The sequence below is a fragment of the Rhamphochromis longiceps genome, linkage group LG15 (genome assembly GCF_057381845.1).
Source record: "Rhamphochromis longiceps isolate RC_006_pf linkage group LG15, R_longiceps_female_GT1.1, whole genome shotgun sequence".
Classification (NCBI taxonomy): Eukaryota; Metazoa; Chordata; class Actinopteri; order Cichliformes; family Cichlidae; genus Rhamphochromis; species Rhamphochromis longiceps.
Genome location: NC_140571.1, coordinates 24,233,149 through 24,257,822, shown reverse-complemented (window position 1 = coordinate 24,257,822; position 24,674 = coordinate 24,233,149). Strand labels below are relative to the sequence as shown.

Here is a 24,674-nt window from a genome sequence, read left to right as displayed (position 1 = left end):
AAATGTGCTGCTTCTGTTTTGTTTCATTGATTATGTTTATCAGACCAAAGTAACATGTCAAAAGTAACATTTTTCCATATTGAAAAAATATATTACCAGCTTTAACCATTAAACTGAAAGATACAAAGTATTATTTGATCTATCAGCAGATGTTGAACAGTGGCGGTTTGGATGGTCCTGTGTTTAAATCCAGTCTGGGGCCTTTCTGTATGGCCTTTCCAGTGTATACCCCACCTGTTGCCCCAACAGAGCTTGGATATGCTTCATCCCTTACCCTGAATTAGATAAGCAGAGCAAAAAGGGATGGATGATTTTTCAGAAGTTGAATTCTTTTTGAATTTCGGTCCACACTTTATAAAGCCTACCACATTGCATTGCAACATTCATTTGATTGATTGGATTTGCACACCTGTGAAATAATGGCTTAGTTTGCAAAACAAAATATATTAAAATTGTTTCAGTGCAACCAAATACTTTTCAAATACAAGCAGCAGGTCAGGAAACTAGGACTTTTGAGTGTCACCAGATGAGAGATTTCCCTCCCCGTCTGTGAACTGTTGGTCCAGTTTCGCATGTGCTAGTTTCATATTTGCTTTCCTCAAGGGCTGTAAGGGTGACAGCTGACAGTGACTTTAATTGAGACTGGCTTTAGGGAGAGAGTGAGCTGGGGGGGACGGTAGGAGCTCTGGGGGGCGGGGGGTCACCATAGGACAGGAGAATTTATAAGACAGTGGCAGTTTTAGTTTTTTTTGTTTGTTTTGTTTTTCCATTTGCTGCATGCCCTTTAAAGAACCCCACAGTGACATTCAGAGCTATAAGAGACAGTAATTGTGTGGTTTCACCTTTGGTTGTGTTATGAGGTCAGGACTGATAAATATAATTTAAGCGGGGGGAAAAGAAAAGTTCTCAGGCCCCAGCGAGAATTGAACTCACGACCCCTGGTTTACAAGACCAGTGCTCTAACCACTGAGCTATGAGGCCTCACCTGTTGACCGCAGTGGTTTACGTGTAATTTGAATGTCAACCAAGGCCACACCAATTAATAGACACGCCTTCCTTGGATTCCAGCTATTGTTATGCTAATGCATAACCAACCTAACCAGTTGATTTTGAAATGTCTTAACGCAATGGATCATCAGTATTAAATAATGTCCTAAATAATATTATCACACATAAAATACAGTGACTTAAAAGACATAAAAATCTGTATGGATCATTGTGAAACAAGAATGACCCAGTGTCATTCACACACATTTACCTGCAACGTTAACCTACCTGGTAACTCAATCAAAACACTTCATTTGTGAGAAAGAGTCACGCTGTGAGAAGTAGTGGAAAGCCAAGATAGAAACGTAGGCAAGAAAAAGGGATGAGTAGCCACTGTTGTAGTCTGTAATGGTGGGGGCTGTCTGTCTGGGTTTAGTCTGCTTCTGGTTCTCTGTTCTTCCACGTTATCAGTGATCTGAAATCTCTCCAGGATACGCAGGGTTTATCTTGGGTCCAACCAGCTCTGTGTGTGTGCATGCATGTGTTTGCATGCGTGCATGTATACGCGTGTGTGTGTGTGTGTGTGTGTGTGTGTGTGTGTGCGTGTGTGTGTGTGTGTGTGTGTGACATGTCCCATTGTATTAGCCATCACTGACTGGTGCTTTGCAGAGTAAGGCTAGAGCACAAAGCAGCCTCCACTTGAATCCTAGTGTAAAACTTAGTTGTTTATAAATATCAAAATAATCCAGCAAAATCTGCCATTATACAATATATATAAACAGCATGAAGCATGTAATATAAATATATATATATATATATATATATATATATATATATATATATATATATATATATATATATATATATATATATATATATATATATATATATATATATATATATATATATATAAGGTTTTACTGTTTTAAAATAAGGAAAGACCACAAAGCTGGATGTATCCTAGTATATCCTTGATTAAAGGAAAAAATATATGTAAAGGGAATTTTATGCTTCTAAAATATTATCTTTAATCTTTGCACTGACATAGAAACTTGAGGAAGGGAGGGTAGAGGATTGGAGAGGAAAAGGATGCAAAAGGTAAGAGGAACAGTGAGAGAGTTAACCAGAACATTGTTGCTGCAACGAATTTATATTTATTATTAAGCTTTTTCAGTTACCTCTGCTTTTCAGAAACAGAACAAGTATGGATTTCTGTTGCATTAGAGCATCCCTGTGGGGCAGAGAAACTAATCCACAGAGGTTTGTTTTAATTTTTGCTTTAGAATTGACAGATGGATGAGTAGTGTGAGGTAGTGATAGGTGCTCTTTTAGTCGCAGTCTCAGTCAGGGAGCTACTGCTAGCAGTGTCACATGTCCTCTGGCACAGGAAGTACGCCTGTCTAATGAAGCATTCATTAGCAAGAAACAGCAGGGTGTGTTGGTGTATGATTTTCATGTTTGTATTCATCCTGTAGGATAAATATTGATCCAAAATGAAACACTCGCAGGAATCTGTCAGAGGAAGTTAAAGCTGATGCCAAACATAAACATTTGGCGTCCAGGCATTCTTGTCATTGGTGGATCATTCTTCATTTTTGCCAATGAAGAAAAGGAATCACAATAAAATATGACACTCATAAAAGCTTCTTACTAATGAACATGTTTAAATATTTTTTATGATATTTGTTATTAGAATAGGATAAGACAATCATCAACCCTGATTTAAATTATCTCTTGTCAGAACTATTGTGGTTTAGATTAATTTTGTGACAGTCGGTTATATCAGGATACCCAGGATCAGTTTTTGGGGGCTTCTTGAGCTTCACTGGTAATCAGTAAATACAAACAGTAAAAACAGTAAATATTTTCAAAGAATCAAAGATAGTGACTGTGCTGTGATTTGATATCTATTTACATGATTGCAAATTTAAAAAAAAAGACAACTAGAACGGGACGATAGAAAGAGCTGCCCTCTGACTGATCTAATCAACAGTGCAGAGAGAGAGCTCTGTTCTGTGCCAGGAAGGCACGATCTTGCTGCAAAGTAGTGAACTCCATAGGCTTTTGTTGCTGAAAGGATGTAAAAAGTTGCTAAAAGTAGCAAAGAAATTACCAGGTTTGTGTTGTTTTGATAAACTGATGTTTGCTGATCCTTTTTGTAAGTGAGAGGGATGTCAAGTGGACCAGTTAAGAAGGTGTATCAATATCTGAGTCTGTGGATTGAAAACAGTGTGCCTACCTAAAATAATATTTCAATATATGATCAATATGATACAAGCAAAAGCACATTCTTAACACATTTAACTCTATTTTGACTGTGCTATTAATTGATTAAGTTATTTTGTTAAGGGGAATAATGCAGGTGGTATGTTTGCGCACAAATAAAACCTATGTGTGACCGTCCAAGCATTCATCCCAAGGTTTAGTCACTTGGGCAGCACGCTGACTGTGGAAGTTCAGTGGTTTCTTTACTTGACTGTCCAGCCAACCCTGTTTAGATCCGTGTTCTACTTTAAAACCACAAACTCCCCCACACAGCCAGAGAGACACATTGAAATACATTGGTATGTGCATGTCATCAGTGGTCTGCTTTGTGAATATTTAATGAAAACACAGCAGTGCTGTGGCATCCAGGCTGGTGAAGTGACAGACATGTGTTCTAACCAATGGCAGACTTCCATCCATAGGCAGAATAGAGCAGATGGCTGGCTACTGGCCCACAAAGACATCTTCCAAGTTTCTCTGTTGCTGTATGGTAGAACAGATTGCTACAGTTGGATGCATGTAGCATGAAGATGTGCAGTACACAGGATGAGATCTGTCTAAATATAGATTCAATAATTTACTGAAAATCTGATCTTTTGGATGCATTTCCTTCTAATAACGAGTAGCTATAAATTTTTGTGATTGCAAAAACAGAACTAATATATAGAATTCAATTGGAAAATCAACCCTCAATCACTTGATTTGTCACCTCAGTAAAAACCTTCCTCATCAGTATTAATAGCCAGTCTTGAGTTTGACCTAATACAGCACGAAGCTTAGTTTCTAAGTTAAATAGGTGATAAAGAAGGGTGTGTTTTGGGGCGTGGCCTAAAACAGGACTGACATGTCTTTATGGTATGAACATGCAGTCGAATCCTGCCTTCATTTGTGACGTCTTGGTGAGTCACTAAGATCAGCAGACATATGATCTGATGTGTGTGTTATCGTGTCCTCTGTACCAGACAGATCATATCTCTCTGCCCCTGTTTTCCTTGTTGAATAAATGTAAAAACATCAGTGAACCTGACAGATTCAGTAAGACCGATGGAGCTGCACAAACTCTCATGAGCACACAAACTGTGTTCAGAAGACATTATTTACCCAGTGACATTTTCATACTATAGGCCTTCTGAGAGTCAGACTGAATCTCATTTCAAACAACTCAAGCTGCTTTGCTTCCTCTGCTGTGACAAATTCAAACAAATACACTTTCACTCTCAGATTTGTACTCAAAGGTAAATAATTTTTGAGCAGTTCCAGAGGTGCAATAAAAGCACAGCAGACATTTATTTTACCCCAATAATATTTTTACACCACAAAAAAACTTCCAGGTCTTTCCTTAATCCTGCGGTGTTGATCAGCTACCTGACCAATGGGCTGACGTCTCTCGAGCGTTTCCCCATCAGCTTTAAGACCCAGTTTTCGGGTCACTGCTTTCACCATGTTGTGCTGGGCGTCTATTGCAATGGCCGGTATGGGTCGCTAGGTATGAGCCGCCGCCAGGACCTGATGGACAAACCACTCACCCATCGGACTCTCGGAGAACTGGTGGCTGAATTTGAAAACTCCTACAAGAGATACCAGCACACACTAAAGAAGGTAAAGGAAGAAGATAAAGGGTGTGGGAAATAAATGCAGTCCAAGAGTTAATGAAGAACCTTTAAACACATTTTCTGTTTCTACCAGGTGAAGATTGGTTTGTACGTGCCTCACGACCCACATGTCTTCCAGCCAATTGAATGGAAGCATTTGGTGCTGAACCTGGCCTGTTTGGGAGCTCAGGAGATGAAAAAAGAGCTAGAGAAACATGGGCGGGACATGAGGATGAAGGTACATATTGTGTATTCACATACAGATATGCCCCAGGGTATTTTTCTCTGTACACTTAATTTGCTTTTGTGCCACAGCTCTGTTATGGGAATTTGCTGCCCTGGGCAGTACATGAAAAAGCAATCATCAATCGCAATATATATGTTATCGATTAAATCAGAAACGGCATGAAAAAGAAGAACTGGGGTGATGGTGGGTTGCACAGTGGCTTGCAGATTCATAGCAAATGCAGGTCGGGTAAAGCTACTGTGGCTCAGGAGGCAGAGCGATTCATCTACCAATTGCAGCATTGGTGGTTCTTTTCCCATCCCATGTGACTGTATGCCAATGTTAGGCAAGGTGCTTGTATGAATGTGTGTGTGACTGGGTGAATGAGGCTTGTAAGAAAGAACCTTTTAAAGAAGCTGACGTTTGGGTGTTTAGAAGTGTATCTAAAGTGGGCTGGCACTGTCGACGTTTCCGATTAAATTACCTTTATAGCTTGCTTGAAATAATGCTTTTCTCGACTGATGATTAAATGTTCCATCAGCATCACTTAAGGTTTGGTTTTTCCTGTTTTGTATATTACACTACATAGACACTAGATAGAGTCTCACAGCATTGCTCCATTTAAAATATTAATCAGGTCAGAAACACCTTTATTGGTTTGGAAAAAAAAAAAGAGAAAAAAGCAACTTTGTGAACATTCAGACATTTTTTTCTAACCGGCAGACTTAGATATATTATGTATACAATAATGCATAAATGGAAAAAGGGTTGTACACTAAGGGAGAAAGTAAGAACAGCCTGGAATGGAAGAGAGAACTGGCAGCCCACAGTCAGCAGCAGTGGAAAATACAGACCACAAACAAACCACAAAATAAATCAGCCAAGATGCTGAAAAACTGAATATTAGGAGGTGAAAATGGGGAAAGTGGGTAATTCCACACTGTGGGAAAGAGGTCTGTTTGACAAAATTCAGTGAAAATAGTTTCACTAGAAAAGATGAAAATGTCTCTCAAACTTAGATCAGCTGACAAAAATTACCTTTTTAAAATCACACACACACACACACACACACACACACACACACACACACACACACACACACACACACACACACACACACACACACAGTTTCAGTTCATGGTCGTATTAATTAAATTTTAAAATAAAAGCAAATTTGCTATCTGTGATTCAACTCTGATGCAATTTTTTGCATCCTTTGTTTGGACAGACATGGCCTTTTTTGTTTTTTAGAGAGAAAGAACCAGGGAAACACCTTTATTATATTTTTCCGTCGGACCAGAGATAGATGTCGTTTCCTTTGGGCTGAACAGGGAATATAAACTGTCAAGAGTTATTTAGGGCACGATGGGGAAGAAGGAATGTGTGAGTGTACGTGTGAGGAAGGGAGATGCAGAAGTGTTTTGCACAAGGTTAAATGTTTTATGAGGACCCGTAGGTTTTTATTTGTATTTATTATGAGTTTCTTTCTTTTTTGTGTATTCCTGCAGCATTTGCAGTTCCATGAAAGCAATGTGTGAGTAGCTGTGTGATAGACGCTGATGTTAGACAGTGATACAGTATATAACATGTACTGTATGTCAGCAAGTTATGTAGGTCAGTAAGGTTGCAGCTGTCTCGCACGCACATAGAATCACGGGCAGGCACAGGTCAAGTGCATTGGGGTTTGTGAGACTTTGGTATAATCTGCTGTGCTCCAGAGGATGTGAAGTTAGTATAGAGTGCGTTTGTGTCTGTGCCCATGTACAAAATAAAATAGCTGTAATACTGCATAAAAATGTCAATAGATACAAAATGGAATGATCCGCAAATCTCATAAACCTATATTTTATTCACAGTAGAGCATAGAAAACAAACCAAATGTTTAAACTGAGAAAATGCAGCATTTTAAGAAAGATTTTAGCTCTTTTTGAATTTAATGGCAGCAACATGTTTTAAATGTTGGAGTGGGACTATGTTTACCGCTGTGTAGCACCCTTTCATCTTTTAACAATACTCTGTAAACATCTGGGAAGTGAGAGGAGCTTTTTTGGACGTTTGGAACATTCTCCCACTCTTGTATTAGTATTCTAGTAGCTCAGCAGTCCTGGATCATCTTTGTTGAATTTTTCATTTCATAATGCACCACGTGTTTTCAGATGGTGAAAGGACTGGACTGCAGGCAGGGCATTTCACACACTATGACTCTTCTACTATGAAGTAGGGCTGCCACGATTAGTCGACTAGTCACGATTACGTCGACTATCAAAATCGTCGACGACTGATTTAATAGTCGACGCGTCGTTTGAAGCTTTGTAAGATCCCAAAAGACGCAGGAATGAGTAGCAGGATTTAAGAGTGTAATAACGGACTGAAACAGAAGATGGCAGCACTGCATGTACAACGATGCCAGCTGCCGTTAAACCCCGAAGAAGAAGCTGTGTCCCAGAATTCATAGCTCAGTTTCCAACAATGGCGGCAGCTAGTTAGTTTTAATTGTTACTCTTATTATTCTTTCTGGGTCACAAAATACACGTTTAACATATTTTTAGGCGAGAATGTAGCTGTGGAAACCTCAAATATCTGCTCAGTTTATCAAGACACCGCATATTTTCAAAAGCGCTCCGACGTTTTCGGAGACGTCTGTTACCCACTAGCTCGATAGCTAGCCGGGGGCAAGGTCACTAGAGCTGTGAGAACACCGGACTCCCGGCAAATCGTTTTCAAACCCACCGCCGTCTTTCGCTACTCAGGTTAAACATGATATATGAGTCACTTAGAGAACTTAAAAATGTTATTGTTTGGCTTTTTTAGTATTTTATTTGTTCCTGAGTAAATCGGTTTGGCTGAGATTAAAGTTATAGTTTTTACACAGCTGAATAAACGTCAAGCAGACAGCTGATTATCAGAAGTGTGAGATGCTCCAGAATTTACTCCGGTGTCCTGTTATATTTTAGATAGCAAGGAGTTTATTAAACTTCACCGAAACAATCTGCAAATTTCATTAAAATTTAATAAACTATCATCTTTTCTTTATTTTTAGTTAGCACATACCTTAAACACTTAAAGCTGTAAGCTAATGCTAGTTATATAAGAGCAGATGCTGCTGGTGCAATAAGCTGTACGTTTTACGTCCAATGGATCTGATTAGTCGACTAATCGCAAAAATAATCGGTGACTAGTCGACTATCAAAATAATCGTTTGTGGCAGCCCTACTATGAAGCCATGCTTTTAAATACACACAGTATGCAGATTAGCATTGTCTTGCTAAAATATGCAAGACCTAAAAATACCATGATCTGAACGTTGCTAAAAAAATTGCGAATTCCATGAATGCTAATGCAGATTAGTTTTTTACTTTTTTTAAAAAAAAAATTTTAATGGGTGCTGATAAAAAAAAAAAAAAGCTGGATGGTTTATCTTCTCTTCTAGTCCAAAGGATGCAGGGTCCATGATTTCTGAAAAGAATTTAAAGTTTCAAGAGTTCCACTTGGCCTCAGCCCATTTTAAACTTTGGCCCAGAAAAGACACAGATGTTTGACGATCATGATCATATATGGCTTCTTCTTTGGGTGATGGAGCTTTAACCTCTATTTGTGGTTGGCACAGTGAGCTGTGTTCACGTACAGTGATGTCTGAAAAGTCTTCCTGACTCCTTGCTAGGATTTCTATGACAGAATCCTTCCCTTTTTAATGTAGTGCTGCCTTTGAGCCCGAAGAGCTTAGACTTTGTCTCTCGTGTACAAAGATTTCTCCAGATTCTCTGAGACTTTTGATGATATTTGATGTACTATAGATGGTGAGATATTTAAAATCTGTACAGTTTTATATTGAAGAAGATTATTCTGAAATCACCCCATAATTTGTGTCAGTTTTTTTTGCAGAATGATAAAAGTCTGCCTCTCTAAGATGCTCTATTTCTACCCAATCATATAACTGACCTGTTGCCAATTAACCTTAATTAGTTGCGAAATGTTCCTCAAGCTGTTTGTTTTTAGTACTGCATATTTTTCTAGCCTTTTTGCGCTGCTGTACCAGCATTTTTGAGTTTTTTGTGTTGCCATCAAATTCAATATTGATGGCAACTATTTTTCTATATATTTTTCTTGCAGTTTCTCTGTCAAACATTTGATATGTTTCCTGTGTTTTATTTCTAGTACAATATATGATTTGAAGATCATTGCATTCTATTTCCATTTCCATTTTACACAGATTGTATTTCTGTCTTCATAAGAACCTTTGTTGTAGACAGAGCATGAACCCCAAGGTTACATAAAGAGCCGGACATGAGATAAATAGGAATTCTGTCCAAATGACAGTGAAAACGTGAAGCTGAAAAGCTGCTATATAATTAAGCACAGTCGTAGCAAATAGTCACTTTATTCGGGTGTTTTAATGGTACTCAGCAGTGTAGTAGATGTAATTTAGCTATTGGATCAGACATTTAAAAAGGGGGAAAAAAGAAAAGGAATAAAATAGTTTTGCTTACAAAAAACAAAGAAATATGATCCATGTTTGTACCACAAACACATGACGAACACAACCAGCTGCAGGATATTAGCAACTTCCTTTACTGCATTCAGGAAAACTTGCCATCCGGAGTCATCCTTTTCTTTTTTCTCCTGCTGAGAGCTTAATGGTAGCTTCAAGTTGCTGCTTAATACACTAAGAATGCCTCATTTGTCGCTCTGAACTGTATTGTCTGCATGAGTCATCTGTCACAACAGTGAGAAAGATTAAAATAGAGAAAAACACATTATCACATACATTTGTCTGCTGTTCCATTCATCACGGTGACGCTTTCTTCCCTTCATGCTAACATAACCGCTGTACACTGAAATGTTAGAAGTTCAGGGATTCTTTGTAAATATGAAAGCAGGGTGTAAACAGCCATATGTTTTGCCAAACTCTTCTCACTCACTGCTTTTTTTTTAATGCCATCATTCTAAACTTTTCCAGTATTGTCTGCACTTTTATCACAGTTCATAATAATTAAAAGATTAACCTTGAAATAGGTGACAATGATTTTTGTCCACCTGGTGAAAAGGCAATATGACTTAAAGTGCAGCTTTTAAGTCTGAAGTTCTTTAACCTTTCTGTTGGATCAATGCTAACATTGTGTCCAAACACTGACTAGCCTCTGTCAGATACACAGCAGCATATATTTTATTCAAATATTCTTCATTTCTGAATGGGAAACATTAATGATTATTCACCGAGATGTTCTCCAGGGTTTCTTAGTGATCACCTTTACCTCATAATACACTCCGACTGGACGCGAGTGTCACTGGATATTCAACTTCCATCATCAATTATCTAAACTTTTTCTGATATTTGGTGGTAAAAGTGTACAGTTTTGTTATCAGAGCTTTTTTGGTGCATATTGCTGCTGGTGCGGCTTAAAATGGTTGGATGATAGTACACTGATAAGCTAGAAAAGAATGAAAACGTGCTGGTCTGCAGAGTGTTAATAAATTTTAAAACTTTAATAAACTACAATTAGTGATGTTGATTCTTCTGTTTTTTTTAAGATCCTAAAATCATCCAGTGCCCAGTCACCGATCAAAGAGCGAAGCCGAGGGAAGTCCTTATCGCCACGGCGTCGACAGAGCAGCCCCCAGCGACGCTCCATGCACCACAGAGACAAATCGTAAGTTCTTCCCATCGCTGAACAGTTTGTTGCTCAGGGCGCTCGTTGCCTCATATCCTCTTTCCCCGACAGTTTCCACTGGTTAAGCAGCTGATGACATCCTTAAAATACAGAAGGCTTCCACACTTAGAGCAGGGTTAATCAGCAGTGCTGGCAGCTGGTGTCTGTCAGCTTTTGTGTGGTACTTCCATCTTCCTCCCCCTTGTCTTCTTTCTCTAAAGGTCTGCTCTTCAGGTCAAGGAAAGTTTGGACTTTAATTAGTGTGTGCGCCTTTAAAGAATAAATTGTTCTGACATCTTAGTGGCAACAACTGTGTATCTGCTGGGTGGCACTGAGGACTTTATGTATGAGTGTGTGGGTCTGCTTATCTGCTTTTGTCGCCGACAGCTCAGCATTATCATCAGACAGACACTCCTTGTTGTGTTCAGCTGACAGTGTTATCACTATGATATATGTGTGCGTGTGTGTGTCCATATCACCAGCACTCAGCAGAATATAAGGTCTCTAATGCTGCTTGTCAAACACAGGCTTAAAAACAAACTCCATATAAAGTCTGTAAAATCAGAGCGTCCTTGTTCGCCTCTATGCCAACATATTAAAGAATCCAAGATATTGTTTGAAGTATTTAAAGTTTAACACTGTAGCCTTCTGACACACACACGCGCACACACACACACGTATGACGATGCTGAGTGTGTTTGCATGTGCCGTCAGCTGTGTGGTGGGATGTAACACAATCTGACTCGGACGACAGCTGAAGCGTGGCCGTACTGTAGAGTCACCACAAACACACACAGACTCGGCACACGAATTGCTGACGTTGCTAGTGTTGCCATTTGGCTGACTCTCTGTTGACCTTTCATATATTAAGCTCTGCTGCGCTTAAGAGAGTAATTATTTGGGGATCTGCATGTGTATGTTGGTGGTTAGGGAAATGCACTTGGCTTTTCAATTAAATCACTGTCAGTCATCTAACATTAGATCATCATCTCCACATCGTTTGAGATGATGATCCTAAAATTCTTGACGTAATTGAGCTATTAAACCACACATATTATCACACTGAGCTAAGCTTTCACAGGCTTTCAGCTGCATTCGTATGTTTTTGTTTAGTATATCCACTTTAATCTTTATTAGCTTTGAATGCAAGTTTATATGAAAATTAAAAAGGGCTGTGGCATACAGCTTCTACAAAAGTATTCAGAGCTGAAGATGCCAGGCTTTGTTGATGACTCTGGTTGTCCCTGAGATCACCAGCACAGCTGCTGAGTTTTTCTGTAAACCTCAGAAAATTAAATGTGAGAATCCAGTCTGGGTTTTGGTCCGAGTTTGCAGGTTCTCCCTGTTTCTGCGTGGCTTCCTCCTGCCATTTGAATATACGTGTTTATGGGGTTAGGTTAACTAAATTGGCCATAGGTGTGATTGAGAATTGGTTCAGTAGAAGAAAATGAGTGGCTGGATGGATGGAATCCCCCAACAGCTGACCAACTGACGTAAGACTTTTAGACTCCCTTTAGACTTCTCATGCCCACAGATCTTTTATACCTTGCAGTAGAAGTCTAGCTGACATGAGGTGCATGCCACCTTTTATTGTTGGTGACTCTGCTGTTGATTTGCATTTGGAACATTTTGCTATTCAAAGTCTTTCTCTTTTGTTGTGGTTTTACAACAGTTGACACAGACAAAAAGAGAGTTTCTCAAAAGATGATGAACAAGTCTAGTGAGCTAACTAACTCAAACCTCTGCAGTAACAAAGAGTCTTTCTATCAATGTATGTTTGTGCTTTTGAGGCACCCTTAATCCAAACACTAAAACTTTATCCTCTGCCTTATAACTGGGGCTTCAGTTGAACTGATACCATAAAGTGTAACTGCACAGCTATGTGCAGAATCAAGGAACATATCTTAATGGTCTGCAGTGAGCATGTTAGTTAGATAAAAGCAAGACTTTTTTTTTTAATTAAATGAGTTGTGAAAGTGTGAAATGGTTTCCTCATTTGCATAAATCTATTTCTGTTACCTTCAGAGTTCATTTAGCCATGGTTTAATTTTCACTTTCTGTAAGCACCGTAGTTTCATCAGCTCAGAGAAGCAGTTAAAATGTTTAGAACAGCACATCACCACTTTTAGCCACTTGAATGCGATACTTAAAAAGCTATTACTGTTATCAACGGAGCACTTACACCCTTAACAATATGTTGCCACCTTAGAGCGACGACTTCAGCAGAAATGGTGTAATAACCTGCTGCTGCTTCAAACAGCTGAGAGTGCGGACACAACAGCGCCGGCTCATTTTACAGCTCGAGCGAGACGTTTCAGGAGGCTGTTATCAGCACTGCCCGCTTTATACAAATGACTCAATTTTCAAAATGAATTTCTGTAATATTATTGTTACATAAGCGGCTCTCTACACAGGGACGTTCAAGATAGAAGGATAGAAAGCAAAGAGAAGGGATGAAGGAAAAAAGAATAATTATGTGTTAGAGGGCAAAAGAGATGGAAAAAGATGGCGAGAAGGGGGAGAAGAAACTGAGTAAGTGGAAAAAGGGGAGGGTTAGGAGGGTGAGAGAGGAGAGTGAATGAGAAAAGAGGTGAAGGTCTGGCAAAAGATGAGAAGGAATAAAAAGCCTGTCAGCTCTCCAGACTGGTTGTAACAAGGAACACTTCTCTGTGATGTGTCAGAGAGCTTGAAAGCTTCCTTCTGAGCAGAAATAATAAAGATGGGAGGCGAGGGAGGACAATGTGACATTAGAGGAGAGGGCAGGGAGAAAAGGAGAGACGGAAAGCACTGAAGGAGGATTAAATCGAACACTTTTGGGCTTTTAGAAATAAGAAGGCCTTTTTGATTTTCTGCTGTCTTCACACTTGTTTCTTTCCTTCTGAGTTGCGCTGAAGAAGGTTGGATTAAAGTCACTGTTTGTTTTATTTATTATTATTATTATTGTGGTGAATTTGCCTGTTTTTAAGCTTGCATTCTGACAGTGATATATTTGTGTTCCTCTTAGAGATGGCACGATACCACTTTTTTATTTCCGATACCAATATCATAAATTTGTATATCTGCCGATACCGATATGAATCCAATATAGTGTTTTTTAATCAATAAAACTTATTTTTTAATATCTTGCTGCTTTTTGTATAAGTTCATACTCAAGTTAAAAAACAAAACACTAAAGCTATTCTTTTATACCTGTATGCAAAAAATACACTGCACCCAAAATATCTCATAGTTCAGCAATACTGATCAATCTAATAAAGTTAAACTTACTCCATCCTTCCTATTCTGGTATTTAAAAGAGTAAGCAACCTAACTAATAGGGTTCTAAAACTCCCAGTAAAAAAATAGGGAACCCACCCCCCACCTCATGATGCTTAATCGACGTAATCAACTTTAATTTGATGCAGTGTGGGGAAAAAAATGCACAGAAATCAATTAATTTTGAAAAATAATTAAATAGATTCAACATCTTTCTTCAACAGAATTGCAGACTGCACAGATGGTACCTTCCCAAAGGAAAAAGTACTATAGTTTACTAGGGTATATTAGACTTAACAGTTACTACCGGTATATACAGTAATGGACTTCTATACATTTTACATCAGATTAAAACTTTGGGTGTAAGATTCGGATAATTATTTATTAAAAGCTAGACATTTTAAATGAGAATAAGAAAGAAAAGTATGTCTTTATGCCCCCTTTTCCCTGTTAATGCCCTATCGGCCCCCCTGGCTAAACTTTGCTAGATCCGCCCCTGCACAGTTACCAGCCGTCAGCTACGTAGAAAAAGATCCTGGTGTACAAAGTAATATTAAATAAATTCTAACAACAGCTTATCAAGCTTAAACGTGCTGCTGTTGTTCAGCCGCTGGTTTCCTCTTTCTGGTGCAAAGTGGACCAAAAACAAAGAAGAGAGACGGACTCACGACAGAAAAGCCGATCAGCTGATCATTGATCAGTTTCATGATTGAAGTAGCAGCAGGAGAGGGAGGGAGAGAGAAGAGGCCGTTGCTCCATATATTGGTTGTTAAGCTTAACGCTGGAATGCTTTACAAACATTCAGAGATGAACTTACACACTTGCTTTCCTTCTCTCTGGGATAAATTCCTCGGAGATGAAATGCGGGATTGCTAGCAAGGCTACAAATACACACAGCTGCTCTATCACATGACGCACACTGCTCCGACATGCTAGGTTATGAGCCGAGTTATGCTGTGTCACAAGTTTTGTGAGGTGCTTTTTTGATATTTAATGGATCGGATTACATTTTTTATTTCTCTCCTATATCCGATCCAGTAATTTACGTCAGTATCGGACCGATACGTAATATCAGATCGGTCCATCTCTAGTTCCTCTCGTTTTATTAGAAGCCTTTTCTCTTTCTTTGTACAGTGAACTAGGGAACAACTAGACTGCGTATAATGTTATGTTACACATTTGTTTGTGATTACAATATCAGGGTCTTTATGTGCTGTCAGCACCTGCAGTTCCAAAATTCACTTTAAGTTATACAGCGCCAAATCACAACAACACTGTTTGCATATTTAGAATCGCTTTAGTCACTCGCCTCCAGGTTGAGAAAAATTTTATTCAGGATCCGAATCGACTTCCTGCCATCTCTGGTTACTACTGTTGGTTACCTCCCATGTGGACGACCCTTTAGTGTCCACCTGCCAATCAAAGCATCTGTGCCCCTGATTTTAAGCAACTAAAACATGATTTTTATTTGTGTCAGGCAGTCTTGTATTTCTAGCCACTTTTTGATTTTTTTTGGTCAGTTTCTAAGCAAAACACTCAAAATTCAGGTGATTTCAATTTATATCTGTTGGTTTTGATGGTCCTTGTAAAAATGAGCTCACTGCATTTAACCACGAAACAACCAACTGAACTCTTAATATACAGTGATTATTGTGTTATTTTTGAGTGAGATGAGAAAAAAGTTGCAGATTAATCAACAGTAAGGAAAATAATGAGCGACTGCAGCCATGCTGGGGAGAGTTTTGGGAGATAGTTTGGAGACTTGCTCTCGTTTAGCTCTGCTGCACAACATTAAGGAGCTTGTCAGAATGAAAGAGCTTCTCCAGTTTCTTCTGCCACTGTGCTCTTAGTATGCAGTGCATGTTCAGCAACTTTATGTCCTATCTTTCAGGCTGGCCTCAGTGGAGAGGAAACCTCCAGAACTCAGCATGCTCAATGACGGCTACCAGATCCGCATCTGATCCCCTCCTTCACCTATGAGACTCCCTCAGCTTCTCCATATCCGTCCAGGCTCCTCAGCCACCCTGATCCAAGAGTCTCTACCCAACCCAGCAAGAGAGTCGCCAAAACCCGAGCCACATTTTTTACACAGACGAGGTGGATGGTGTTATTTAAAACAAGAGAATGGCTTAAATGGAAGACCGTGATAATGGTTGGCCTGGTCCTGATATTTCATACAGTGTTTGCTCATTTCTGTAGCAATAAATCCCTTAAAATAGTCTCATCATCATCATTCACAGGCCAAGAGGGTGGCTTTTATCATTCTGTTGGTATTTTAAACCAGTATTCTTTTTTTGGTTGAAATAGTCACCCTCTCTTAGAGACAAGCACTCGAGCAAAATCAGCTCAAATTTATTGTTAGGTTATCATATGTATTCACCAGGAGGTGGAATGGGAAGTTGTCAATATAAATAACTGAAAGTATTCGTCAGTGGTTAAAATGACATCGTCGTGCTGGAACAAAGAGATGTTCGGGTGTCGTTGCATCAAACACAACTGGTGAAATATTCACTTGTGGGTTGTTTTGGTGTCTCAGAACACCAGGGGAATTATGTTTTATCACAGGTGGAAGTAATGATGACTGTTTTGTTTGTTTGTTTGGGCAAAGCCACCATGAAGACGACTGAAATTACCACCTGTGTTAACAAGCACAAGAGATTAAAGCTTCATTTTTACATTTTTTTAAGAATGACAAAACAAATCTGATGGGAAGCTCTGGTCTGCCACTCGACTTTTATATTGTGGTTCGCTGTAAATGATCCAAGTCATAACTTACTCCTCAACCAGCAGCAGTTTTAGGAAGATGATTACGTAAACTCCTGTGTGCCAGCTGTATTGATTACAGTGGAAGTGCGATAAAGTATGCGGGGAAATCAAAGATGCAGAATCAATAGAGAGGATAAAAGAAGAAGAGGATGAGGTAAAGCAGTGTGAGAAACGAGGGAGTGATTCAGAGAGACGATTCACTGCAGAAGACGGAGTGATCATTAGAGCACTGCGGCAATGTTCATGTTTCATCTGCTCCTCTTCCTCAGGCGTCTGTTGAAACGTAACCATAACTCATGGCAAAACTTCATGGAAGAAGATCGAAAGACTCCAGGAACAGGCTAGACCCAGTTAATAGTCACTTTTTTTTAATATGAAGACAGAAGGACACATTTTCTGTCAAGATAAATAGGCAGACTTAGCATTTACGTCCACATCTATATTTATTAAAGAGACTCATTTTCCATCATATTCACTTTGCAGCAAAGAGCAAACAAAAGCTCTGCTGTTGGATGGAAATCAGACAAATTTAAAAAAATAAATAAATAAAACAGTTGTGGGTATAATTTCTCACACAGCTCATGTCTGAGCCATAAAGGCAGGCGGGGGGGGACGGCAAAAGCTGGCCAAGATCTTGGGAAACATTGATCATAATCTTTGGTTTGTAGTGTGGGGGAGAAAATCAATATGTAAATTTTGTTTTTCTCATCCTTTCATTTACCAGTGACCGACTGGATTTCCCGTTTCCTGGTAAAATAGGAAAAATCTACACTGAAAAAAGCAGAGCTCAAATGAAAATGGTAAGCTTTGACATACAAACAAGAACCTGCAAGCCAAACGTTAAATACACGGTGTTCTGTTCTCACACAATGCACCAAAAAGAAGAAAAATCTTGATCCAAAAGTCAGGAATCATTATTTCTAAATCTGGCTTGGAGAAAACCTGTAGAGTTCAGCTGTGGCCACTCTGCATGTTCACACAGTAAACCAACATAGTGCTGGCCAGTTGACTGCTGTTCCACCAACAGCTGGAACATAAAATGATTCAGCTGGTCCAAGATCAGCTGTAGCCAGTTTCTCTACTAAGGCAAACAAGGAGCGATGTTGCTGACTGAATGAATCTCAGCAACAAAAGCCTCATTCAAGATGGCCAGAGAGGATGTAACAGTCTGTGCAAGCTGTCGGCAGATATCAGAGACGGGGCCAGAGAGCCCTTCAAGGTGTTTTGGTACAAAATGAGAAAAATAGTTCTGAAATCTCCAGGTTTTAATCTAAATTAGATTGGCTTTTTTTTCTTAATAGCATGAAAAAATATATATTTTACAGCCAATATAAAGCTGTTTTAAAAAAATGATCAGATATTACCTAAAGGACGATATTCGATGTTCTTTAGCTTCCCACTTGTGTGCCGTCCAGTGTGACACACACTCTAACCAAATCATTTATTTGTGAGAACCGTGCAACGTCTGCAAAATGAGTGCAAATCTTTTTGTGGTTTTTTTTTTTTGTCTAAGTACAGGAGACAATAAGGGCAAAACACGCAAGTTCTCAGAGCAGCCCGAAGAAGTTTGTTTTTGCCCCCTGAAGCCAAGTGACCTATAAGAGTCCATTCAGTACTGTATGCAGTTTCATGCTTGATCTATTGTAAAGGTGGTCCAAAAATTCCAGTCAAGCTTAAATCCGATGGTTTTTTTGGATTCTCCTGTTGAGGCCTTCAGTGAATAGCTAAGCTAAGCTCAAAAGCTTGAAATTAATGAAGCTTGAAATCACACATTACATGCGTTCAGCATTTATCCATCTGAATACAAATGCTTGAAATGATGGCTGAATATCTCATATCTGCATATCCGGATTTTCTTTCAAACTGTACGCAAACGTTTAATCAAAGCAGATTTTAAGCATACATGCCTTTATGTGATCTGTGATCTACATCGTGTCTGTTACATCCGCAGAATGTACCGCATGGTTTTAAGTCTTTTGGGTGACAACTGCAGAAGTCAGTTTTAATTCAAAACAAGATATTTCTAAGTACATCCACAGTCCTCCATCACTGCCCACAGACCAGCTCATTCAGAGAAATTTACATGAATTTGGTGGCTTAGGATAAATATTCAGAATTGTATGGTGGAATAATTTGATGATTCAACATTTGACTTCTATAGTTTTCACCTGAACCTTTAACTCAGATTTGTGTTTCCCAAAACACCCAAAGTTTAAAGCTCATCTTTGTTCACTTACACCAGGGCGCTGAGTAAAGATCCCTGTGGAACGCTGTTTTTAAACCTTGTGCTTCGGTTTTAAAAAAGGAAAGTTAGACATTGTTAAAGAGGCGAGGAGTGGTTCCTGTTTTGTTTGACAGTTAGTGGCAGTAGGTTGCTGATGAATTTAACATAATTAAGGAAAGTCCAGAAAGTCTAGAAAAATCAGAGGTAGCTAAATCTGCTTTTTCAGCACAGTGTCTATCCATATAGTGCCACACACGAATTAAAGCTGATTTGGTAGGGAGAATTTACAGTGCAATAGGTCACACCAGCTGCCCTGGAAGAGGTTCAGATGGGAAGAAGGAGATGACCCAACAAGGAAGATTGTCCAGACTTTGATCATGCAATGTTTTACTACTATTAGCAGAGTTGTAGAACGTGATATGCATATGAAGGAATCAAACACATTTGTTGTCCCTTAAGGAAAGACTGTGGTGAGGAACCCTTAATTTGGCATTATTCACTGGGTGCCTTTAACAGCGTGTGAACCTGGTCTTAGTTGAACTGTGTGTCTAACAGAGCAAAGGTGATCTTTAATGGCTGGAACGTTTTGGGAAAACTTTATTTTTTCTTTGGTTATTCAGAAGGATTTCGGAAATCTTTGTGTAAATGTGATCATTTGATTGTTTTATCGATTTTCTTTGACTGTTTCACTACACCCTCTTAATCACAGAACGTGTGTTTTGTTGCCACTTGCCACTGCGAACATTTTATGCTAGCTTTTTGCTTCAACAGTGAGCTATGCACGCACTGTGTTAACCGAAACATATGAATCCTTGTCTTCCAAAGTTGAAATGCTGGAGGGGGAAAGTGTTTGTTGCTCAATGTACACAAGGCAAGTCGTGTTTTCAACCATCCGCACAGAAAAAAATCTTTCAGAATGATTCTACTTAGCTTTTTTCTTCTGTATATCCAGGCTGATTCAAGGTGCTGTGAGCAAAGCAGAATATTTTTTAGATATTCCTGATGTTTGGACCAGCACAGCACGGAGACTGTTACATGTGAAACTCTGGAGCAAACTAACCAGCCGAGCGCGTTCATATTTGTGCTGATGGTTGCGTGTTGATACTTTCTAAAGGCTTGATGTTTGTTAGCATATAGGAGAAGCACAAAGTTATTCTGCTTTTTGAGGCTGTTTCACTGCAATGAAATGATGCATTTTCTTACTGAAGAAGCAACATATCTCAGAAGATTTTTAGGAATGACAGGCACTGATGCCTTTGTATTTTTGGAACTACAAACTGATGATCAACAAGTTTCGAAGGGCCTAACTTCAGACTGCTCTCTATGACTATGATGACTTTGTTCAAAGAGAAAGATCAAAACTTTACCCAAAGACAGTGATAAACAACCAGACTGCTGAGCAGGGACACACAAACTGCATCATGTTACGTTTCACTGAGGTCACAAATGGCAGCAAAGCAACCTGAAACAGTTAAACTCCATGTAGCAACTTACATTTGTTTCTGTGTCCGTTTGCAATTGCAACTTCTGTGCTTGACAATTTATCTGACTGAATCAGTTTTATTTGGAGTTTAATAATCGATTGTAATCTATCATTTTGAATGACAAGTGTTTCTTTAAAAAAAAAAAAAAAACAGCCTGTACTTGTAGCAGGTGCTGTTTTTGAAGGCCTTTGAGTTGTTTTCAAGTGCTCATACCATGTTTCTCCACTCTGACGCTAACTGTTCTGGTCTTGTTCCCAAACCTCTTCCGTCATGCTCGACTTCAGAAGATTGGAAAACAAAAAAAAAAGTTGGTTTAATTTCTATCAAATATTCAGCCAATCACCTAATTCGTGCATGCTTAAAGACTGATTGGTAACTCTCTGGCAACTTCCTGTCGCTAGGGAAAAATGCGCCTTCACTGACCAGCTGACGAGTGGTTGCTGGTGGTTGCCAGGTGAAATTGGTCACAAAGTTGCTTTGGTTGCTAGCAGATTCCCACGGTTGCCCATAGTTTGCATTGAGGACACAAACTTGCAATTACTCACCAAACAATAGTGGACCTAATTAATGACGAGGAGGTTTTCAGCGCACCACCATCTACCTCTTTGCAATCAGTATCACCTAACAACTGCAAACTGGTCGAGGGCTTTTTTCCAAAGAAGCGGTTGCTGAGGGTCACTGACTCTAGGCCTGTGTGATGGGGCGGCTAACAGTATTAAACTGTTCAGTAAAACTACCACTTTTTCCCCCCTGCAGCAGCTTTACACAGATCCACCAGTCCCTCTGAGAGGCACTGCTATACTGTAAAATGTACTATATCCTGTTCTTAAGTTCAGCTTTTCATAAATCAGCTTTACATTAAAAGTACTGTCACATTACAAAAAAACCCAAATCCTCCTGCAGCCACATTATTGCAACAGATGTCACAGCCATCATAGCCATCTTGATGGCCTAGAACAAGGACGCCGATCACAGACGTAGCCTGCTGTTGCATCCAGTAATTAAAAAAAAAAAAATAGAAATCTGTTTGTGCCACAGCTGCTGACACACTTAAACACATATAAATACAAACAGTCTGGTGGACTGTGACGCGTATCCACGCCAAGCTTCCAGTGCCTCAGCCGTGTCAGATAGAAATGTTTTTACTTTAATTACAACCTTGTATCTCTGCTTTGTGTTCGGGGGAGTTGCCCTCGTGTGTTCCACGAATAACGTGTCATTCACGCTGACCACACGTTTTCCTTTCGTGTTTGGCTCACCGGTTTTATTCAGATGTTCTGTGAAAATAAGAAAGCAAAAAAAGCTGTTTTGTTTCCTGTTTTCTTGCCTGATTTTCTTTTTTTTCCTCTTTTTTTTTTGTGAGCCTGTAAAGCGGACACGTTTACTTCGTGCTGCAAAGAACAAAGGGACAGGCAGCCTAGTTTGTGGCCCATGAAAAGCAAAAATAAGTGTGTCTGTGTGTGAAATGAAACTCCAGCTGCATATTTATCCAGTGATGAATTTGATTTAACAGCTCAGTGGACCGACTGGAGCCAATGGATCGGATTGATGAACACTGAGTTTGAGGAAAGTGCTCTAAAGAACACACACATGCACACTTCATCCAGATTTCCTGTGTAAAAACACAGTGTGAGGTTTTTTTTGTTTTTGTTTTATGGCAATCAATAGTGGGAGAAACTGTGAGCCCAGTGATCATTATTATTGTAAATCTCCTACTGTTACAGTGTGATTGGTCTTGATAGCAGCTGTTTTTATCAACAACTGTAGCAGCATGTGTTCTTTTAATAAATATTCTATGTTTTTAACCTTGTGGTCAAACTGATTAATAACAAATTAGTGACGGATTGATTAATAGATCCTTAAACCAGAAAACTAGCTAACGTTTTTTAGACTTGTCTGGCATGTCTTGGCAGCCAAATACAACTTGATGTAACTTGATCTCTTTATAAGGGGAACTGTTATGCTCATTTAGACTTTACTAAAGACTGTGTTGGACAACCACCTGTTTAAGCTGGTTTTATCCACATGTTGAAGAAGCACAAACATGGAGCATACTTGTCAAATGAGTTTAGTACAAGCATTTTTGGCTTCATACGCTCATCATCCACTTCATGAGGTATAGCTTCTTTGTGGTTCCTAAATTCTTCATGGCACAGATCCAACAAGTTTCTGGAAATATTCCTCAGAGAATTTGGTCCATATTGATGTGATAGCGTCACACTGTTGCTGCAGATTTGCTGGCTGCACATCCATGATGAGAATCTGTGTAAACTGTGGTAATAAAGAGATGAACATGGTCAGCAACAATAATCAGGTAGGCTGTGGTGTTTGTACAAAGGGAGCCAAAGTGTACCAAGAATATGTCTACAAACCAGCCCAGCAGCTAACAGAAGGCAGGATGGTTCCATGCTTTTATAATGTTTACACCATATCAGAATATCCTGCCATTTAAAAGTTGCAGCAGAAATCAGGACTCACCAGATGTTTTTCCAGTCTTCTACTGTACAGTTTTGGTGCACCCACGTGACTTTTAGTCTGAGTTTCCTGTTAGCTAACAGGAGTGGCACCTGTCCTGGTTTTCTGTTCTGGTTTGACGTGCTGTGTGTTCAGAGTTGCTTCTCTGCATACCTTGGTTGTGATGAGTGATTGTTGGACTTCCTGGTGAATGAACAGGGTTAATCTTAAAAGTAAGCATGCTCAATTACACAAGCATGTCTATCTGACTGAACGGTAGACTGGTTCATTGGCTGACTCAGTGCTAAATGTATGGAACAATTATGATTCATAATTATCTCAGAGAACATGTTTCACAAAATCCAGCAAAGCACAAAGCCCTCCAGCAATCTTGAAAAGCAAACAGCACGGGACCAACGTGATGCAGCGTTCATGAGGAAAGTGCGGGTAAGGCAAGAAAACAACAAAATCGGCACTTTCTCCTCTCCTGTTGAAGCACTGTTCAGCAGCTCAGCCCTACAAATCTGATCTCTGGTGTGAAGTTCAAAGCTAAACGCACTCGCAGCAAACTCTCCTTAAACTTTCAGGGAGAACAACAGAAAGAAGACAAACAGAGGGAAACTACAGTGTGTTCTTCCTCTTTAAGTGACGCTCCTGTGCACACCGTCGTACACCTCTGTGCTACACAGCCTTTTGATAAAATAATCTGCTTACGTTCCACTGCAGATGTGTGTGTGTTTCAGACAAGCACATGGAGGCAGCAGATTTAGAGAAATAATCCTTCATTTTTCAGCAGCAGCTCAGGGATTGGAAGGCAGGGGAGGTTCACCTCACTCAGCTTAATGTGATGTAATGTTTGTGTGTGAGCACAAAAACACTGTCACAGGGATCAAACTGTAGAGATGAGAAGCCAGCAGAGCTTTTCTCAATGTTATGAAAAAGAGAGGTCAGATTGGGTCTCTGGTTGGCCCTGGGTTTTTGATTTGTCCTTCCTGGGGGTCATGTGTGAAACCTTTTACTGTCCAGGACCACAAATCACATCAACCCAAAAAGTCCCTTTGCAACCTGTGCGGTCTTTTCAGAGCAAAAGCTCCCTGTTGAAACTGTGTTAAACTGACTTAAACCTTTCATCTGCAGCACCTCCTCAGATTACAGATTTGATTTTAGGACTGCTGCAACCCACACACGTTTCAAAGCCTTTTGGCTACAGGTACATTTCCTTGAAGATTCCAGAAATCTGCCGTATTGTTCAGGTGAGCTGAGGAGACAGGAGGCATGCAAGGGAGCTACCCTCATGAATGCCACACACAGTCAAAGCATTCACACTTCTTGAACTTCACATCCATGTTAACACTCAGCGAATCAACCCACTTTGGTAAATAGAATAGTTGTTTAAGGCAGTAATTATCAGGTTATGCACTGTTTAAAAATAAATGAATAAATAAGAAAAGACTCGATCATCTGTGAGAATGAGGTCCCAGCATCATTTAGAGAGGAGACGGGTGCGCCAGTAGCAGACCTGCCAGTTCCAGTCCTCTCCATCATGCTACATGCTGTTGGTCTGTGAGCATCTGTTCCACTGAGGGACATTCAGAACCTCAACTGTGCAACAATCTTGAAATTCCGGGCAGTTATTTTGAAACTTCGTCTGTATTAACTTTAATCACTGAACAAACACAAACAAATCTGTCCTAAAAAAAAAGGCTCAGATTTAGCTGACTTCCCCTAAAATTAGGTTTTAAACACCTTTTCCAGTCAAAGTTGAACCAGAGA

General features: G+C 39.5%; 1 protein-coding gene and 1 non-coding gene across 6 annotated transcripts in view; one reads left to right on the top strand and one right to left on the bottom strand.

The window, feature by feature from the left end:
- vash2 (vasohibin 2) overlaps positions 1-19,200 on the top strand; it is a 37,164-nt gene extending 17,964 nt beyond the window's left edge. For all 5 annotated transcript variants that reach the window (XM_085381993.1, XM_085381989.1, XM_085381992.1 and 2 more), the window contains exons 6-9: positions 4,614-4,851; positions 4,939-5,082; positions 10,600-10,718; positions 15,865-19,200. In XM_085381993.1, coding sequence (XP_085238119.1) covers positions 4,614-4,851; positions 4,939-5,082; positions 10,600-10,718; positions 15,865-15,934 — 571 coding nt within the window. In that variant the 3' untranslated portion in view covers positions 15,935-19,200. The remainder of the gene's footprint in view (positions 1-4,613; positions 4,852-4,938; positions 5,083-10,599; positions 10,719-15,864) is intronic.
- Positions 909-981, bottom strand: trnat-ugu (transfer RNA threonine (anticodon UGU)). The gene has a single exon. It is a non-coding gene; the product is annotated as a tRNA-Thr (tRNA).
- Positions 19,201-24,674: the final 5,474 nt, after the last annotated feature.